The sequence below is a fragment of the Semicossyphus pulcher genome, unplaced genomic scaffold, assembly GCF_022749685.1.
Source record: "Semicossyphus pulcher isolate SPU_LCO1_2020_fin unplaced genomic scaffold, fSemPul1.0.p SCAF_15, whole genome shotgun sequence".
In the NCBI taxonomy this organism is placed as follows: domain Eukaryota; kingdom Metazoa; phylum Chordata; class Actinopteri; order Labriformes; family Labridae; genus Semicossyphus; species Semicossyphus pulcher.
Window position 1 is genome coordinate 11581033 of NW_027211659.1, and position 22086 is coordinate 11603118.

Genomic DNA, 22086 nt, shown 5'->3' on the forward strand with positions numbered 1-22086 from the left:
GTTAAAACATCTTGTTATTGCAGCGTCCTCTTAGAATTGAGACTCATGAAACATGGACTTTAATTAGTCAGTTTACATTGGTCAGTGACACTTTCATTTCTTGCTTATCTAGTTAGACTTTTAACTACTTTTACCTCATAAACTGACAACCTCATTGCACTCATCTTTTAGTATCGAAATCGACAATTTAACTCTTTCTCCTAACGCCTGACATTCTTTCAGTGATTACACTTTAACTAATATTTCAACTGCTTTTATCCAATGATACAAACCTGAAGCCAAAATACCTCCCATGATGGGCGCTGCCATCTTGTACTGGTGATGTCATTTGGAGCCAGAGCTGTGCAGATCGGCGGTTTGAGCCGTCATAGCTACTTCTACTAACCAAAAAACACACTTAGCTTACTGAAAAAAAAAGCCTGCTTCTTTGTGTTGGTCTGAAGCAGACGCTCACAGATATGTAAACTTCAATGACTGTAGGGATTGTTTTAGTTTCCTCTCGCCGTTCCTCCTCTACTCTGCTAATCCAGGACAGATCGGCTGCAGGAGCCGGATTTGTCAACAGAGCTGTCAATCATCCTTTTTACAGCATCATTTAACTAATTAAAAATAAACTTGTCAGAAAAATAAACACTTGGATGTGAATCAGCATGATAAGAACTAACTATAATGCCAGAAACCATGTTTGAGAAAGAATTATTTGGCGTGTATTTAGATTTTAGAGTTTGCCTCATGTCCCATCTGTTAACATGGAGGAGGCGGGCTTTATGACCCATGCTGCAGCCATTCAGCAGGGGGCGACAGAGATGGTTTGGCTTCACTTTTATGGAGCTGTCATGTCGTTTGCTTTTGGGACATCATACAAAACTGACACTTCAACATGGTTTAGCGCTTACATTAAACTGAAACATCTTTCAATATTTCCATTGTTTTGGCTTCTGAGGTTCTCCCAGTATTTGTCTGCAATTTTCACTTTTATTATTTCAGTAGTCTAAAATATTTCCTTTGCAAACTTGAAGCAACGAATCTGTGTAGATTTTCAGATATTGTGGGCTTTTGAAGTTCTTTTTTTGAAATAGTATTTGTTTGGCCTTTTGCCTTTTATTGATAGCTGAGTGAAGATTGACAAGAAATGGGAAGAGGCTGATGCGGCGAGGACTTTGCCTCTGTATACGGGGCACCTGCACTATTGATCGAGCTAATAATGGACCCTGCTTTTTCAAGTCCAAGAGTTTTTTCCTCCATTTTCTTTCGAAAATTAACCCATTTTGCATTGTAACATCATTATCAATGGCCATGTTAACCACTTCACAGATGGTAGGTTTCATTATGTTGTATTTTAACCCATGACCAGACTTGAAAAAGAACAAACAATTGCCTATGACAGATTTGTATTTATGTGGCATACTACATCTGAAATTGCCAATTTATTGTGGTGAGGGTGTTTGTGAGCTTCAGCAAACCACAAAGTTGTGCTGAACCTCATGCTCTTAAGACACCCAGGGTGAAGTGGTCTCAGCTGGAGGTCTAAGCAATAGCAATTCAAGAAGAGCTCCGTATGTGATTGAATAAATCTGAGCAAACCTCACCCAGTGTTGCAAACAGTGAAGGGTTTGGTGATGAGGTGGCCTGTTAGGCTGAAGGACTGTCTAATTGTTTTGATGAGTAATTTAGCTTTGTGGAAGCCTGTGTTTGTTTACTCTTCTCTCAGTGGGTCCTCTGTCTCTCTGCTGAAACACAGCAGCTCATTTCATTGGGAGTGTATTAAGTGTCGCTGTCCTCTGAGCATCTGTTCGGTGCAGCAGGAGATGTTGTCTTCCCACAGCTCCAGACTACTCATGCAGAAGCCTGTTTTTACATCACAGAGAAATCTGAATGGGGACACAGTTGCAGAAGCAATAAACTTATACAGCAGCCCATACAGACAATTTCTCACAGGAAGCATTTCAATTTTTCAATGCCAGAAAAAAAACTAAAAATAGACATCAAATAAGAATTTCAAGACACAAACCCCAAAACTTTTTTCATATGCACTTATTTCCCAGTTTGTAAATGTTCCGAGTCCCCCAGTGAAGGATGGGCTGGTTTGGCAGGTTTAGAAGTTCACTGAATAAAATAGTTGAAAGCAGATGATTTATAAGTGACTCTTCAGAGGCTCTCAGTTTGAAGAGGGATGGTTTGTGGTGACTTTCTTTCACTTGAAGTGCTTCTGAGTAAGGATAAAAAACAGATTTAGACTTTTTAAAAGTATTTTTGTTTGAAATGTATTGTTTAATGTACTCCGATGGGGAGTTTAGGATGTTTATGCTGTTCACTGAGGTACAAAATCTTTAGTTCGGAGGTTATTAATATATTAAAAAAACATTTTGAGAGAGCTGTTCCGATGCAACCACCTAACTTTATATGTGTGAATTTTTTTTGAACGATTTCAGACAACCTTATTACATTGTACATCACAGAACTGAATCTGCACTTGGAAAATAGTATTCATCTTAGTAGTGATTCAGAAAAAACATCAGTTTTGCTGCTCCTTGATCTAAGTGCAGCCTTTAAAATAGTGGACCATAAAATACCTCTTGAAGAACTGGAACACGGGGTGGGATAATCTGGCACAGTCCTCGGTTGGTTCAGATAATATCTCGAAAGTAGAGGGTATGTTGTGTCCTCTGGTGTCCAATAAATCTGAACAGTTCGCATTGACATGTGGAGTCCCACAGGGTTCAATTCCCGGGCCACTATGAATCAACCTGCATGGTGAAGGTCAAATCACATAAGACAGTAATGTTTTTTTTCACAGCTACACAAACGACACCCAGATTTATTTCACTCTTTCACCAAAAGAATACGGCCCCTAAAAATCTCTCCAACAATGATTAGAGCAAGTGGATTACTGGATGCCGTAAAACTGCCTTTACCTTAAGAGAGACAATACAGAAACCATTGTATTTGGCAACAAGGGGAAAAGACTGGAAGTTATTGCTCAGCTTGATTCCAGAGTTATAAAGAAGAAAACCAAAGTAAGAAATCTGGGTGTTTGAATAGACTCAGATCTGAGCCTCAGCAGCCACATAAAGGCAAAACCTAAATCAGCATTTTATCATCCCAAACAAATAGCATGAATAAGAGGACTCATGTCCAGGCAAGATTTAAAGAAACTCAATCATGGCTTCATTTCCAACAGGGTGGAGTACTGTGAATTCCTGAAACAAAATAAACAGAAGTTAATCTTGTGAATTTTTACGTCACAGTGCGGTGTATAAAAATGCAGTTTTGCGATATTCAGAGGAGATTTTATACACTGAATTTTATCCAGATGATCTGACATGATAACTGGCAGAAATGAAAGAGCTTATTACAGGCAGGAAGTTCACCCTAAATGGCTCTAAAGGTTTATGAACTATCCTCTCTATTATCAGTGCAGTCATTACAGTTAACATGAATTACAGTGATGAGTATGATTTAACATATGAGTGATTTAATTGATTAAAGGTTGATGGGACCAACTTGCACAATTTTCACTGTGATACTATACCTTGAATGTAGGATCACTCATGAAACCGCCCTATAAGTAACCAGTTCACATCCTAAGTTGACTAATGCCTTGCTCTGATTGCTATTAATTATATGAGCCTATAAAGAAGACATCTGCACTGGTGGTTCTTAAGATTTATTATTATCACTGACTAAAGTATGTCTTTTATTTAGTAATGGCAATGATTACATAGAGAGAGAGAGAGAGATTGAAGGCTAAACTATACCATTCATAAACTTAGAATGACTTTCCCCTAACATTTCTGTGACCCTCGACCCATTACAGCTTGTTTACTGTTCTGGTAGATCTGCACAATAATTTACTTCACCTTCAAGAAGAACACGTACACATTATGCAAGAATGATTTGATTTTCAGGCACACTGTAGGCTGAAAATAGGTAAAACATTCACAATCAAAAATAACTCTCAAAAATGGCGAGCCACAAGGATGCTTACTGGGTCCCCTGCTGTGCCTCCAAATATAACAGCCATAATGTTGCTTTAATGATAACGCCACAGTAATTGGAATGACAAGTCAGCTTGAGAAGACCTTTAGAAGCAAAGTGATGATTTAGCCCTGAGTGTTTTATCACAACAATCTCTTTCTTAATGTCAAAAAGACTAAAGGAATCATTGTTGGCTTTAGAAGGACCAGAAGAATTTTACTCTTAGTCTTTTCTCCATCAACCCATCATGGTAGTGGATGAAAATGAGCAATCAGCGCCGGGGAGAGATGAATCATATCATGTGATATGTATTAACACATTGTCAAACAACAACAACAGGAGTTTGGAGTCAGTTTTAGCAGACGACGGTGTCTGTCCGGTTTTATTAGATCATAGTGTCAGCTCTAGGATCTCTTCACCTCCTTGTCTGACACCTTTGTTGTTGCCTGGAATAAACAAGATTTACCTTCTTTATATGAGGAGAGAGCAGCTGCCTAAAGCTCATTTCATTCATAGGTATTGAGGTAAATTAAAACACATATTTATAAGGTCATATTTATAATGTTCACATTTAGAAATTAGGCCAAATGAGTATAACAGTTTATGAACATTATTCAGAACGTTATTAAGTAACGATCTCAAACTTTTTCATTTAAATAAATGTCTGTTAAGTCACTATCTATCACCGAATGAGGTAACACAATGGTGATTGCCCATGGCCCACTGATGAAAGCTTTGCATTTGCAGTATATCGTATTTTTATGGACTGGGTGTCTGTGGTGACATTCGCGGGAAAAAATCGCAAGCGGCGCCCAGTAAGGGACGTGTTTTCCATCAGCCAGCAGTGGTTGGTCTGCCAGAGAGGGTAGGCGGAGCTAAGCAGCTGCTTTTCCGGTCTCTGCAAGTGTTGCAAGTAAGCTGAGCTGAACAAACAAAGAAAAGATCGATGACTACAGATACAACTTCAAAAATAAGTGAAAATCCAAAGAAAAAGAAACAAATTCGAAGCTCAGATTAAGTCAGTCTACAAACGAAAGCGAGGAAAATCAAGAGTTAGAACCATGAAAAAGGGAGCCAGTCGTAATTACCGATTATCGCCAGCGGGTGCCGCTCAAGCGCACGAAATGGAAATATTCGAGACTGGAACTTAAAATTTCCATCCAAAAACAGATATCATTTCAATATGAGAACACTTTTCTATATCTCCCATCTATACAGTGAAGCTGTGTACAACCATCTTAACAACCTTATTGAACCCCCAGAGAATTGAATTAATAAAACTTCACAAGCCTTTGAAAAGCGTTTGCCAGAAGCCCTTACACGACCTCTCACAAAACAATGTACATCAGCACAACTTATAACCTGGCATACATCCAGCTAACATTACCTCATCCAGTCATCAGTTATTACAACAACATCACCATCCTCACCCTATGGAAGATTGTTCATGGGCTGACTCATCCAGAGCATTTATAGAAGTCTAAACTGCAGTGATTGCTGCTTGCTGAATCCTGTTGAAAAAGCCAAATATCAAACTGCTTTATTTAAATTTGATTATGGCCACTGCAAGCCGATTACACAATAGGAATGACCAAATAAGGAGCCTCCACAGGTAGCTGGTCTCTGCAATCTCAGACAAAAGCTGCCTCCGATATGAGCCAGAGTTAGACGAGGTTGTTCTGGTAAGGATGTGACGCTATCTAAGGTGCTGATTAAGCAGCTGTTGGCTGGAAAGGAAGTGTCAGGTACTCTGCAGGTTATTTCATGTACCAGGTGTAATAGATACTGCCAGAAGGAAGATGCCAGACAAAATACTGAGCATACTTTTTTCATCATCATCTTTGATGCAAAGTCTTAAGAAGCTGTTCCTGATATACCTGATGTAGTCTGTTAAAGTGGGACAGTTTGGAGTCCGTCCTGTTTGTTGCTTCTTGCTCTGCCAAAGTTATAGTTTAGTCATCTCGGTGGCTGCTGTGTTTACTCTTCGGCCATGATGTATTTGTGCTTTTGCCAAGATAATAAAACTCTATTTTTAAATTATCCTCACCCTCCTGCTTTTTAACTGCACTTGAGTTTCCAATTCACTATTTTTTACGCCTTCTTTTGGAGCAGAATGGGATATATGACCAGCTGGAATGAGACGCTCAGATAAACTCATAACACACAGGGGGAGACAGCATATCTAGCCGGTCCGGGAGTGCCTGGGAATCCTTTAAGAGCTGGAATAACCTGCTGGAGAAAAACATGCTTTGGCAAGCCAATGTATCTGAAAATAGAAAATACATTCATCACAAAAGGCATGCACAGGCAGCACTGAAGGCAGCCCATATCCCCGCTCACACGCACACATTCATATAGCAAGCCTTCCTGCAGCGCCTCACGGTCTTGTTAGGCGACTTGACAGTTATCTTAGCCAAGAATTTCCCATGAAATTAATTTTTCATTGTATTAAAAGTTTTCATTTGGATGAAACCGTCCCCCGTGTTTCAAAGTTGGATACATTAATTAGCTGAGACATGTCCAGGTCAAAAAGTCTCATTATAGAAGGAGAGTGGAGAATTCATGACGGGAGCTGTTGGATGTCTTAGACCAACTACTGCCAGAATATAAGGCTACAATTGGGCCTTGGATTGTGTGGGAAAAAGTATTAAACTAGAATTACATTCAACAATGACCCCTTTTTTTTTTTTACCTTAGTGTTAAAGACTGGTGTCTTAAAGCTTGGGGAATTTTGCCATTGGCTCTTCTACCAAAGATTACAGTGCAAACAATGCTTTGTAGGACTTATATGTATGTTTTGGGCTCCAAAAAGCAATCCAATGTGATATTATTAAAAGCAGAATAACCTGATCCACTATTCATTACCTAGATTTGCACATCTGGATTTGGATATCTAATCCAAAATATTCCAGTGCAGCATCTCTCCCTCTGAAACAAGCCAATGTCACTTCAAAGAACCTCTCAAAATGCTGTGTCCCATACCAATAGGAAGCCTTTGAACAGTGATGGCAGCCATGTTAATCCACTGTTGATCTACCCTTGGATCAAGCTGTTCCAAAATCAATAAAGCCATGAAAGCTGGCCTTCTGGTCTCCATCACAGCATTTACATCCTCTAGTTAATTCAGTGGAATACCGTGCGGGATGTGAAAAAAAAAAAAACCTGTCAGCATTTACATGATCTGAATTCAGTAATCTTCTTCACTGGACACAGTGGGCTACACACACTGTGTGGTTAAGTAAGGATTTTTAAGTGATTCTTATTCTATTCAGAAACAGCAAAAACAAGACGACACACCAAAGTTTACAATTTACACGTATTGAAATGTGGTATATACTTTCTGGTTACTTTATTATATATACATCAACGGATACAGTCTAGTAGCTAAATAAAGGATAGTTTAGAGTTTTAAATCACAACATAAAATAACGACATGTAACGACTACTTACATATCAAAAAAAAGCACTCAAAAGTTATATAAAATATGACAAAGATTTGCGCTAAAGAATTCAGGCTATGTTAGACATGTCGTTTACGGTTGCCTTCTTATGTCAGTGGACAAAGTAGAGGCTAAATAAAGAATTGGCAGCAGGCATGGTTATTACAATATAATTATGCATTTCTAATAAGGTTAAAGAAATATATGTCAAACTTTTGTACAAAATATATCCAACAAACCTTTATCTCTCCAAATAGATATCATAGATAAATATCAGATATTGATAGCAAATGTACTTTCTGCAATGACGAAACAGAATCTTTACCACACTTGTTTTACCACTGCACACATTTGGACTAAAATGATGGAATACATGTAAATGTAAAATTAACATTGAATGTAAAAACATCATTATGTATTTCAAACATGATATTGAATTCATTGTTAACTTAATGATATTATATGGTAAATTTTATATTCAGAAATTTAGGATCACAAAAGGGTTAGAGTTGTTTTATATGAATTAAAACAATATATCAAAACTCTCAAGCTAATAGATAGTAAAAAAAAAAAGAAGGATAACTTATTTGTTATTATGTGTTTAAATTTGAAGATGTATTACTCGTTTAGCATTTTATGAGCACTTGTCTGTACTGTCTGTATTATAATTGTTCAATAAAGTTTATTTAAAAAAAAGGATGTAAGAGTTCTAAATAATATTCAGAAACAGAAAAAAACAAGGGGATAAACCACATTTAAATAGTCAAATTTGCTAAAAACACTTAAATATTAGGCTATATTAAATATAACAAAGCTATACCTAAACTGCTTTATGCTAGCGATATGTAGTTTCCGGTTGCCTTATTGCGTACTAGTTTTCCCAAATATCCCTACAAGCTTGTCGTGACTAGCTTGAAGTTCGTGTAAAGTTGCAGGGCTGTGTTTCGTAGCTTGCTGTTGGTGTTAAAACATCACAGAAATAAGTTATTTTAAACGTGACTGATTTTTTTTTAAATCATATTCTTTAGTTAATATATTTACTTATTTATTATTTTTCCTACTACATCTTTGTTGGGAGGTGTCAGCGTGCAGCCCCCGCTGACACGGATGAGGCTTTAATTCCACTCCATATTTTGTGTCCTGCTCTGCCTCGCCTGTATATCTGATCTGAACAGCGCGCTCCTCTCCACACTGCATTTCTACTCCAACACAGCGACCAGGAGCTTCGTCTGACAGAAGTTGAGTCAACACGCTGAGAAACGCGCTGCCTGGATTTATGTGGCACCTCCATACTCACTGTCGTTTTTTCTGCTGCACCGGGGGACTTTCCCTTCTTACTGTCGCTTGCATTAGACCCACGTCTTGCTTTTGGAAATGTGTTGGTAGACTCTAATAGTTGAGTTGCAACCATTAACCGCCCGGTCTTTAAGTACCTGCAGATCTGCTGCAGGGGAGTTTCAGCAGCACGCGGGATCCTGCAGAGAATCAGGATATTTTCACACGTGAACAATGCTCAGACTACAGACTATCATTTGCACTTTTTCTGTGCTGTCTGTTGCAGCCAGGGCTGATTTTAAAGCGCGGAATTGCAGCGAGGTGAGGGAGGCTTGCACCGGGAGAGGCTTCAGCTTCGCACATGTTCCTCTACAGGAGATCCCAGGTAAGGTTTGACTCAATGACACCTGTCAGTCACACTCACGAGAATTGTGATTAGAGTCGTGAATATAGACTGACTTTTGTGATAGAAGCACGTCTGGGTTTAATGCTAAGCTAAGGGTGGAAAAGTTAAAAATCCTAAAATATTCACTTGCATGTTATATTTAAAGAGATTCATATAGGAATGACTTTGCATCAAATATACGTACTTAGATACAGCAGGTGCACCTTGTACTGCGTCAGATATAACCACCTGTAAAAGTTGCTTTCAGTCAACTAGATAAAGTTTACACACAAGGGATTTACTCCATTACTAAAATAATCCTTAGGACCTGGCTGTGTGTGCAGCCTCCTACATCCCACAGCTTGCCTCAGTGAAGTGACAGACTAATTTACAACGCCATAGCACACAATCTGGAGGCTATCAGTTTACAAGAGCCCAATTCACGCTGTGATAACAATATATCCCCTCAGCCGGCATTAATAACTTCGTGATTGTGCAAAGAGTCCCCCAGGCAGCAGCAGCAGCAGCAGCAGCTGTGGTGAGATGTGTCTGCATGTGTCCAGTAGAGGTCTCAGGCTGTGCTAACCAAGCAGAGATAATGAATGGTCCACTGTGCAGGTTTAAAGAGAAAAAGGAGGTGATAAGGTGAAGTGGAGCTGCTTCAGTTGCGGTTCATAGGCAGGATGAGTCACGTATTCTGCATAATTACAACCCTTTCCCTTTGGAGCAATTAGTTCAAATACCTTATTTAATAACTTAATTAATAGAGTCATGCCTGTATGCTCTTGGGTCATGTGACTAAAGCCTATAAAAAGACACGAGCTTATAACAGGTACAGGGATAATAATGTTTAGATGGATTACCTGCTTGCTTACATGAAAACCAAAGCAAAAGTTATGAATGTATATAAGTTTAATATATTAATTTATGCTAATTAGATGTCAAGAAACATGTTTTTTAATAGAGACTAATTTAAAGTTAAGTAATTAAAGTGTTAAATCTTAAGGAATTTCTGTGTGAATATGATCTTACAAAAGTTGTATTCTGTGATTTCACATGAGCAGTGAGTAGTCTTTATCTTATATTTGCTTATTATGTAAGTATCTTTGCATCTAAACAGGACTGAAATGTGTTATACCCAGCCGAGTTGTCTCTCCAGGCCGTCATTGTTCTGCTCCCGGGCCAGCAGTTCCCCTTTATAAACCCTGGAATCTGGCACAAAGTAAAAGGCTGCATATTTGATAACAGGCGCACCTGTTCAGAACGGGGTTGAATAACTAACTGATTAAATCCTTTGGATCCATGTCCCTGACATCACAACTCGTCTCCCAAATGAGAGCAAAATTCAATCTCTCTCATCTCCGGATGATGTCACCCTGAATGAGCGTCTTTTTGATCTGCTCTTTGAATGAGTCATAACCTTCCATGTCTGCTGGATAGACAAGGCATTATCAACACCTCAGCAAATTCACACGCTGATGGGCATGCCCTTCAAGGCTCGCCACTTATTGCCTCTCGCTCATGCAAACAACATTCGAGCTGAGACAAACGGTGGCTGAAGTTAGAGAGGCTATACCTTTAATTAAAAGTTAATTAAAAAGGATGCCACCTTTGAAAAAAGTTACCAACACAAAAAATACATATTTACTGCTTAAAATGTATTATTTCATAGCAGGGATGTTTACTTTTATGAACTATTTCCTTTTTTTATTAGTAATATTTAATCACATAAGCTACAATCATAATGAAATGTAGTGTAATCTTCCATTGAGACCATTGAAACCAGCATATATTCTCTAATAAAGTCCACTCTGTCGGTTAAGTCCCCAATCAAAAAAGAATTACCGTACAGTTACCGCCTTTGTGCAGCCTTTTTATTAATCATTTCCATGCAGCAGGTTTGTACTACAAGCTGTCAAGGAGGCGGCACTGCAGGGGTTAAGAGCATCCATGTGGCAGCCCGAGAGCATCTCCAGCGATGACATTACTTTGCAGTTAATATTCCACTACTTGTGGATTAGTCGGTCCTTGTGGGACTCGGTGCAGAGTGGCTCTTAAGCTCCTTGTGTAGCTTATTGTTTCTGTCAGCCTCGCAGCTGCCGTCACTCTATTAACTCTGATGATTTACAGAAAACGTCAGCCTTCATGTTAGCGGTCAGAATCTACAAAGGCGCTCCGGCTGCTTCCGCATACTGTGTGTTCGTGTTAGATTACTGCGCTTTGCTGGGAGAATTCTTGATATCTGATGTATGCAGAGCGTTAAGACATCAAGTTGCAGAGACAGACGTGTGTGCGCTTGCTTGCTTTTGATGTTAGACGCCTTTAGAGACAGTGTTAGACATCGAATGAGACAGAAAACACAGAAATCCTCCTATCAAGTTGCATATATAACATTTTTTTTAATTAAGTTGTCTCTTTAAAGTCAATCCAATACGACTACTATTACATTATTAATCACACTTCTGTTTATTGAGATTTAATTTTGTTACCGGTCACAATAAGATCATTCTGCATGTTTTTAGGATGATATTAAGCACTTTACAAGAGATTGTATGGTGCTCAGTGTTACCGCTCAACCACTGCAAAAGCTTAGTATCTTTTCCTGCTGTGTGGTCAAACAGAAAGAACCAGGTCAGGTGAAATGACTGCAGGGTTATGACAGAAATGTTGTTATGATCCGCAGCCTGAATGCTCAGTCGGTGCAGTAATTCCACAAGACTAAGCCGATGCTTCTGCCCGCTGACCAGGCCGGGTTTGAAGCTGTCAACAGCTACAAGGTGGAGGCATTTAGAGCACGGGAGCATGAACTTGCGGATTGCTCTACAGGTCCTTTGAGTGTTTGCACATCTAAAAGCACCCGGAGCATCTCCCCGCACTCCACAGCAGAAATCAACTGTAAACAAATTCATTACATTTACCTTTTTTCACTTCTTCCTCCTGTTGCTCTGATTAATTAAAGATGAAACCTGCGCTCAGTGTTGTCTCAGTTTCACTCTGGGCTGGGAAGATATGGAAAGTGAGTCATAGAGCAGACTCAATGGAACTTCTTAGCATGTCAGACTATCGTTTGACGTCCGGCTCTGTTTACTCCCTGCCAGGAGATGCAGATGGAGATGGGACAGAAATAACGGTGGTGATATTTTATGTGATCCACAGCCGCCTGCACGGCAAAGCAAATGATCTCTGCCGAAGCGTGTGATGTGCACAGGTTCTGTGCTGTCATGTAATGGGATGGAGAGGATTAAAAAGGCTAAATGGGAGTGCATTCAGAGGGAATGGCCGGGCGACTCTGTTAGCCCCTGCAGCATACGCAGGTATTACTGTGATGCATTGTCAGATTATCGTGACCTTCCTGTCTGTGTGGAGATAAATATGAGAATGGAGTTTCGAGCGGGGCTTTTGATTACATTTTATCTGCAACAAACATCAACATTTTTGTGATAAAATTCCAAATAATTGCACTTTGGGGATTTATTGTTTACTATATGTTAGCACTAGTATTTTAGGCTGCATTCTGCTGTGAAATTTAATGTGAATGTTCCCCACTGAGCAGCGGGGGAGGGAGGGAAGGGGGGCACCATCAGGGGAGAATCATCCAAACAATCATCGTTTTCTCTCGCTGCAGAGGGGATTTCTCAAACGCTGCCTCCATCTCTGTGTCATCAATCATGCTCATGAATGCCAAAATGGCCTCGTGATGGCTCCTCTCTGCGGGTGTTCCCTCTGAGAGCTGCAGGAAACATCGTGTCCTGCAAATGGTTTCAGGGCTGCCTCGGAAGCAGCAACAACACAGCAGTCAAAGCATGTTAAAAAGTTTGAAGAAGAATGTGTGATCACTTAAATTACTTATTTTACTTTTTTTGGTTCTGTTTTTAAATTGCATGGACACTTTCTGCATTAACGTTATATATACTTTTATAGTGTTTAGCTTGCAGAGGTGTAACAGGTGCACATGCCTTTTTAATGCTAGCCATCACAATAGCATCAAAGGCCTTTTGATGGCGAACATTTCTACAGTCACTTTTTTCCATGAGTTTTTTTTTTACTTCACATGTGTAGGTTCAGGCTGACTGAAGGGCAGAAGTCAAAAAGAAAACACCAGCTGCGTGTGGTTTGGCACCAGCCCACAGAACTTTCTCAAGGGTGTAAATGATAGGCAGCCTGTAGATTATCCTATGTTAGACAGTTAGATAAAAGGGCACTTTATTGTCATTGCATAGTAAGACGAAACTTTGTTTGGCTGCAATCCTGTTCAGCAGCAACAAAAAATCTAAATATATATATGCAGCTCCAGAAAAAAATAAGACACAACTGCAAGAATATGTTTTTTAATGGTTCTGCTATTTATAGGTTTGTGTTTATGTTAAAGTAACTTTTTTTTTATTGTAAAAAACATTTCTCCCTACATCCAAATAAAATATTCTCAATTACGTAGGTATTTTATTTGCATTGCACTTTTTCCACATTTTTAGATATAATGTTACAATGTTGGATGTCCAGACAAAACGTGGGTGAAGTTTCAAATCTGTAGGTAAAAGTATGTTGGAGTAATCACCAGGCTTCTCAGCTCAGTCTGCAGGCTGCTGTGAAAGCCAGGTTTCAGTTTTTTTCTACATGCTGCACTTTGTGACGTCACAAAGTGCTGGCCAATCAGACGAAAGTGGGCTTGTAGGGGCGAGGTTTCTTAAAGGGACAGAGCTGACTGAGTCGTTTCAGGCAGAGGCTGTATGAGGGCCTGCACAGAGCACCAGTGTGAGAAAAAGTTTTTTTTGCTGTAAATTATGCTAAGCTACTCCACAGGTATCACAGAGTGAAATATGTAGCTTGAAATTAGCATAATACCTCCCCCCCCACAATATTTGGTAGAATAATCCTTGTTTTTAATTACAGCTTTCATGCATTTCGGAAAACTGTCACATTGCTGTTAGGTGACGTTATGCCTCTTTGCACAAGAATTCAAGCAGCTCCTCTTTGTTCGATGGCTTGTTAACATCCATCTTTCTTTTGATTACATTCAGGGGGTTGTCAATGGGGTTCAGATCTGGATTGGTCTGGTCATGAGAGAGAGATGCTGATTTAAGGAAAATTTGGAGTGGTTTCTTAATTTTTTTCCGGAGCTGTTTATATCTCTAGCTATAGGCATATAAAAATAAAGTTGTGTTTGATTGGGGCGCTGGTTTAGCTCAGTTGGTGGAGCAAGTGCCCCATGTACAGAGGCTTCAGTCCCGACACACTGATCGCAGGTTTGACTCCCGGTCTGCCGATCGTATGGTACATGTCATCCCCCACTCTTTCCTCCCCAAATTTCCTATCTCCTCACAGCTGTCCTGCAAAAAAGTTGTGCTAGCTTTGAATAAATAGATAAATTACTTGTAAACAGAAGAGAGTTATAAACTGCAATGAAGCCGTCCAGCTTAGCAGCCTAAGTGGATGAGTAAGTTAACAGTTATTGCACTGTATCTTGTTTTTCTCCACTGGAAGGGCACCGTACTGGGCCCCCTTTATTTGGTTACTATCTTTTTTAAGGGCACCCTGGAGGGCACGTAATTACCTTTTTTACACTAACTCTGGGTCCACTTTGCCATTGTCATTACACTTTCATTGTTTGATTTTCAAATGTTTTACTTGCCTTTTATCCGTTTTTTGTTCCATTTTAAGTGGTCTATTATTAGTTTTAGTATTTCACTTTTATCTCTTCGAGCTTACACTTGGTATTAGCCTCAAAGTTTCTTCCTGTTTCTGTGTCTGGTCTTATTATTAATCACTTGCCACTAACTCGTATGAAAGTTTGTATACCTATATACAAAGTTAGATGATTTATTGAATCTCAGCCACACAAGGGTTAGCAATCCAGTGTCTCTCTCTCTACTAGGCTCCTCCTCCTCCACCCTGCCAGTGCACGTGAGGTTTCTGTATTTTCTTTCCTGATGCCAGTAACTCCCAAGCTCCAGTCAGACTTGTAGCAATATTTAAATCAAAATCTAAAGACAGCTGAGGTTGTTTGCTCATATTGTCAGCACTGTCAATCAAATCTAATGACATCTACACCCACACAGTCGTGATAAAGCAGATAAACTCTAAATAAATAATACCACACTTTAACTTCACTCCCAGTATGCAGTCATGAATATTTCATGTTATTGAGAACTAAGCCTTCAGTGGATTAAACTTCATTATATTTCCCTATAAATATGATGGAAACAGTTGTATTTAATAAACAATTGGTGAATTGTTTACCACTATGTATTTGTTAAGTACAGCACGATATCGCGGATGAAGGTTTATCTCATCATCTGCGACGCACACCGTGTGTCTGTCACCGCAGCAACGCTCTGCTTCAGCTCCCAAAAGGAAGATAATGTTTGGGTTTCTTTAGAAAGGGGAGAGAAATTTCTTCAGGGTAACTGTTTTTTTTAAACTCCAAAAGTAGCTTCTGGGTAATATTTTCTAAACCTTAATCCTGTCTGTGACCCAAACTTTCTATTTATTCTGTTTGTGGCCTTCAGCGGGGTTTATGTCCGACTCTGTGCTGCTCATAACTCTGCCGGTTGCTGAAATGTGAATACAGCCTAAACAATTTAAAACCTGCAGGGACTTCGGTTGGCAGCTGAGCCGTTATTAGCAATGCTGTTTGCTCTGCTAATTCACAGTGCATGTAATGTGAATAACCGAATCATTATTCAGCTATTTTTAGTTTATTCTGTTTTATTTTCATATTAAAAGCCTGCTTCTGACTCTTAATTCCTGAATACATAATAACTGGAAACAAAAGCACATGAAAGAGTCACAGGTTTATTGAAGCTTGACCAAATTAAGTTATCCTGACGCGCTTTAATTACACAGTTCACAAGCGGCGTCTGTCACGCAGGTTACTGAAGGAACGCTGCTGCAAACAGCCATGAAGAATGAATGTTTGTCAAACTCATTTGAGATAGACCCACTGTTAAAAACAAGGATGTGGATTGAAGCCATTCCCCCGAGACGACGTGGCAATAGCTGTTTAATGGTTTGAGAATCATTTGAATGTCAAAGAATGAGCGCTCCTGCTGTCAACAAGAGATTGAATAGATGTTATTTCGATCTATTAGTTTCTGTCAACAACTGAATTAAATTCCAACCTGGAGCCACTGAGAAACAGCTTTTTATCCCTCATTTAAGACACTGGCATAAACACATGCCTGAGTTGTTACAAAAATAGAACCCCTTATAGAGCTGTGCAATATGTTGCAATTTCATTGTTATTAGAGCGCTGGTTGTTAATATAACACTGGATTGTCTTAGTGTTAACTATAAATTTAATATACCTTCGGGATGTGCGTAAAGTAAAAGCACGGGGACAACTTCTTCTGCGTCTGTTGATAAACCTTTAAGGTCCGTCTCCAACGTAGGACAACTAAACACTCACCACAAATGGGGTGACCGAGTTCAGGCAGACAACTCGAGCTGCACTTCATAATTGACATGCGTCACTTCCACAGTCACCTGACAACACTTCCCGGTTGGCGCTCTATTTAAGCTGCCAGATTTCCGGTCTCTCCCTCTGCTCTGTCGTTGCCGTCGCTGCCCTGCACCAGTACCGCGCTCTTACTTTCAGCCCCACCACAACCCCCCCAGCATCCACCTGCAGGCTCCGGCTAGATATTATCTCATCACTCCTCAAATTTCTGCATGTAGAATGAATGTGCGAGGAGTGATGAGGTCGGAGCCCAGACGCCAAACACAAGCTGTGTTCTGCTGCTGCAATAAGCATTTCAAACTATAACAACGCGAGTTGTCTGAATCAGCTGTGATGCATCACTTCACCATTTTAAAACAATATCACTCAGCCAGTCTTACTCATCAGTAACCTTGCAGGCAGGGTGCACCATGTCAAATAGTTACCTTTCAGAGTAAAAGGAACAGAATACCATCATCTTACATTATCGCAAAAGCCAGAATTTTTCACAATGATAAAAATCAGAGAGAAAAACTATTTAAAGTAATGATCCTTTCTCACACAGCATGCAAAAAATGTACCTATTGGATGGGGCCCTGGGTATAATGGCCATGCTTTCACACTGTTGAAGCCTAAGCTAGCTATAAGCTACCCTTAGATTAATTGGTTTCAATTAAGACTGCTTTTTGGATTGTAGACGTACATGCTTCATACGCCGCTATAGTGTAAAACATGCAAAACAAAGAGTTATAGCTGATATGACCACTTCAATATGTCTTTAATTATCGCACTTAATATCATTATCGCAACATTGAACAATATACAACAGTTATTTTCGACCAAGTAATCTGATTGGATAGAAGGCATTTTTATGAGTGCCGATACAGAGAACAACATTGGGACTTTTCACTCCTTGTATCACTCCACCTCAGCCACATATTCTGAACACTGTTCATTAACATTACAGCAGACCGTGTATGTCTACATTGATCAAGCTGGTTCCTCTGAATCACACAGCAGACTCTTATTTCACTGCTGTGACCGAATCACAGCAGACTGCTGATATTCAGTGTAACATCGCTCCCTCTCTCGTGTGATATCGCTTAAATGTAACCGCACATCATAGAGGTTTCTCATATCATGCAGGTCGAACCCCTTTATATGTTTCATCTTATTATCATCTCTTTCAACCAGCCATTCATGTATTATCTACACCGCTTATCCTGTTCAGGGCCCACAGGGGGGCTGCAGACATACCGCAGGGGTGACTCAGAGACACACAACCAGTCACGCTCACATTCACACCTACAGGCAATTTCAGAGTCACCAATCAACCAATAGATAATGACTTTAGACTGTGGGAGGAAGCCCCCAAGAGAACCCACACATACGGACGCGGAGAACATGCAAACTCCACACAGAAAGGCCCACTACGTCAAAACCAGGAACCTTCTAGCTGCTAACCACTGCAGCCCCTCTCTCAACCAAATCCAGTTACAGCACTGGCCATTATTCTGTTCATTTGCAAGCTCCAAATTGACTTCTTTATTCCCTAAAATGTAATTAAAAGGTAGTTTAATGGTGTTACTCTAAAGGTTTGTCATACTTTATCTCGCCTGCAAAATCAGAGTCCTGTTTGTATGTGTGAAACAGTCACACAGACGTATTTGGCACATGCCTCTTACTTTATATCTGTCTTTTATATTTTATTTATTTATCAGAATTGTTTACTGCCTGACAATATTTCACTGTCTCTCTTCCATCCGCCCGCGGATCATCACTGTCTTTCACACAAACAATCCTCAGGATCAATGTGCTTTCCTTCATCGACACCAGGATCAAAATTGTGGCTTTTGGTCTGTGACGCTTATCTGCTACTTTTCCCCGACCCCTCATCTGCCTGTCAAAACTCAGCCCATCGTGAAACAAAGCCCCCATGAATGCCTCTCTGCTGTCGTTGGATCTATCTTTAGCTCTGCGTCTGCAACTCCTGTCTTGTTGACAACGTCTGACTAGACGTGATGTGCAACTGGAGAGGATGTTTGCCTTCGCAGAGGACGGTTCAGTGTTTCAGCAGCTGAGTGTTGTGTCCTCTCAGTTAAGCAGCCTTCCAGCTAGAGGACAGTGTAAGAAAGGATCAGGGCTGATAATGTCCAGTGTCGGTAAACTGAACTGTAAATACTGCCTGAAAGGTAATGATCGGTTCAAGTCTCCAGGCCCTGCAGGTCTCCACACAGCCACCAGCTGCTACCTGTAGTGCTTTCTCTGCCATGCTCCACTTAGCAACTTGTCGCAGAGGAGAGTGGCTCGCCCGCTCTCGTCTCGGTCTCGGGGGCTTCCAGGCGTGCTGCCCACGTGGATCGAATATCCACACTAGTCTCCTCATGCCTCCACCGGGCCTTTTTATTACATGCTCCTCCAATAAATATCAAAGGCAGACATAGTGCTACATGTGCTGATTATGTGCTGCTTGTCATTCCGAAATGTGCTGCACATGGTGTTAGGGGAGAGCCATACATTAATCTCAGCTGTAGTGCTTCTGGTGCACTTTGCAGAAGGGTATGTATGGCACATGAATATTCCACAGCTATTACCCTGGAGGTCAAACTTATTGTACTTTTTGGTCGGGTATTTATCTTGTTGGCAAAGATTTATTCAGGGATTAGACTGGTCTTTGTGTATTCTCTTACATGGGGGATCAGCGCATTGTACATTGTGATAAAGGGTGAAACAAATGATGTGCTTGATTGAAATTGATTGGTCCGTAAAATGCAAATCACAACTTCCTGGAGCCTGAGGTCAAATATTCAAATATTATATGTAACCAACCATCCAAATTAGAAAAGTAGTCACTGTATTGTCACATATGACAAAAAAAACAGCAATTCGTCACGTATGAGAAGCTGTAGGTTGAGAATATACGGCATTTTTCCTTTTTGAAAAACTTTACTGCAACAATTTAATTCAAAATATAAATACAATTCTCTGAACTTGTCAGAAATATTAAAATACTTAATGATAAACCAATATTTTTGGGGCTTCTGCTGCTCTGGATAAAGGATATCCGACTCGCAGCTTAAGATGTGAGAATGGAGTCGGAGTAGAGAGACAACATCTCTACAAACATATAGTTATTTGAAATCATATGCAAATATCAGTTAATGGTGATTTAATATAAGCTAAATGATTGTCAGATGCTACACTTACTAAGTCATAGTAAATAATAATTCATTGTCAGTTTAAGTACAAGTCAGTGGAAATGCTAATGCATCTAAACTAATAAAGTTTTCCGACAAAAAATATTCAATTCAAATGAAGTATATGTGTCAAAAGTATGAGCAAATAATAGTTTCTGTCTTTAGCCAAACATAAATATATGATCAAGTAGACGTGACATGAAGTGGCTGCGTGGTGCAGTAGTTAGCGCTGTAGCCTCACAGCTAGAAATGGTTGACATCTGGGCTTGTGTACTGATGAAAAGTTAGTAAACTAAAGGATTTAAGTAGAACTTAATTTAAGTACAAGTTAATTTGACAAGGAAAGTTTATTTGTTTTCAATCCATACAAATTAATCTCAACTTATCCTATCAATTTCAGTCATATTCAACAGAAGAGCTGCTGTAGCTTAAAAAAGGTGAACAAGTTAATGCTGGTTGTGATAGAAAGGTGTAAGATAACACACTGCAGCGCAGTTTGTTGTATATGGGGCTGTGTAGCCGCAGACTGGTCAGAGTGCCCAAGCTGACCACTGTTCTCCGCTGAAAGCGCCTACAAAGGGCATGTGAGCATCAGAACTGGACGGAGCAATGGAAGAAGGCGGCCTGGTCTGATGAATCACGTTTTCTTTTACATCATGTGGATGGTCAGGTACGTGTGCATCACTTACCTGGGGAATGCATGGTACCAAGATGCACTATGGGAAGAAGGCAAGCCGGCGGAGGCAGTGTGATGCTGGGAAACCTTGGGTGCTGCCATTCATATGGATGTTACTTTGACACATACCACCTAACTAAACATTGTTGCAGACCAAGTACACCCGTTCATGGAAACGATATTCCCTCAATCCGATCTCAATCCGATCGAGCATCTGCGGGATGTGCTGGACAAACAAGTCCGATCCATGGAGGCCCCACTTCGAAACTTTCAGGACTTAAAGGATCTGCTGCTAAGGTCTCGGTACCAGATACGTCAGCGCACCTTCAGAGGTCTAGTGGAGTCCATGCCTCGACTGGTCAGGGATGTTTTGGCGGCTAAAGGGGGACCTACATGATATTAGGCAGGTAGTCATAATGTTATGGCTGATCGGTGTATATCCTCATATAGGTTTCTTGTGGATTAGAATACCCCGAATTTCCATCTTTAAACCCAAAGAAGATGGTGTCATTTGCAGCTTCAGGCACAGTTTTGTAATCAAATGCTCCCAAAAGCCCAGTTTAGGGGATATTAAACTTGAAAACAGAATGTATTGTGCAGAAAACCCATCCCTCCAAAACTGCTCCTTCAAAGCCTCTTTAAACACCTTCCTGTGCGGGCGACGGAGGCCAGTTCTGCATTTATATTTCTCCCTTCAAAGGCATGTTTTTAATCTTCCATTTGAAAATATTTCAATATGAAACGGTGCGCCGTTGAGTCAACACTTGGCTATTTTATCATGCATACAGCCTCGCGCATGATATGTTGCAGGGAATATTTTGACACATTGAGAAAAAAAAAAAGAATTACTGACACATTTGCGAGGAGTATGAAACCGTTCCAACATCTTTATTCCTGTCCTTTTTCCCTTCACGCTGACTCTCCTGAGGATGAAGAATACCATCATACCATTGTACCGCGCTGCTTTTATTGTCGACTGTTTTATGTCAGTGAGAATTCATTTCCTCTTGAACCTGTCCTCATTCACCCAAGGACATACGCTCCTCTGTATCAGCTTCCCCCAGTTGTTTAAAACACGAGCGGGCCTTTCATTATGACTTCTGACATGACCCAAAATGTGATAGGAATAATGTCATTCACTTTTTGATTGATGCCAGTTCTCACTTGAGCTGGGAACTTAGCAATTCTGTACACAAAAAAAGCCTCTAGAGACATTATTAAAAGTGTGAAGAAGAGACTGTGTGGATACACAGATTGAAGGATCCGTGCTGATGTTCATATGCACTGAATTCCCTTCTTATGTACTGTAGTTCCTCTGGATATTATCTCTTTTTTTACATATAGTTCTCATGTCAAAGTGTGACAATCCATCAGTCATGTATCATCGTGCTGTAGAGTCAAGGGTGAAACAGAGCGGGAGAATACCTTCTACATTGAAACCATTTAAATGCCTCGGATCTGTAAAAGCATGTGAACACGATGAGTGTGATTCACAGCGACCTCTGCTTAACATCCTCTTTAACAAGCAGCAGAACCAAGTGAGAAAAAGTAGTGTGTTTACAGTCTGATATAATGAGATCCTTACAGTGTTTTATTCTGAGACATGGTGCTCATGAGGCCTGAAAATAACCTGCATATTAATGTATTAATACAGTACATCCTCCCACTTTGTCAGAGTCGGACTAGACTGTTTATTTGGT

The 22086-nt window shown here is 40.1% G+C and overlaps 1 protein-coding gene across 1 annotated transcript in view; it reads left to right on the forward strand.

Moving 5' to 3' along the window:
* Positions 1–8927: 8927 nt before the first annotated feature.
* LOC138592473 (glypican-6-like) overlaps positions 8928–22086 on the forward strand; it is a 101521-nt gene continuing 88362 nt past the window's right edge. The window contains exon 1 of the mRNA XM_069663289.1: positions 8928–9078. Coding sequence (XP_069519390.1) covers positions 8928–9078 — 151 coding nt within the window. The remainder of the gene's footprint in view (positions 9079–22086) is intronic.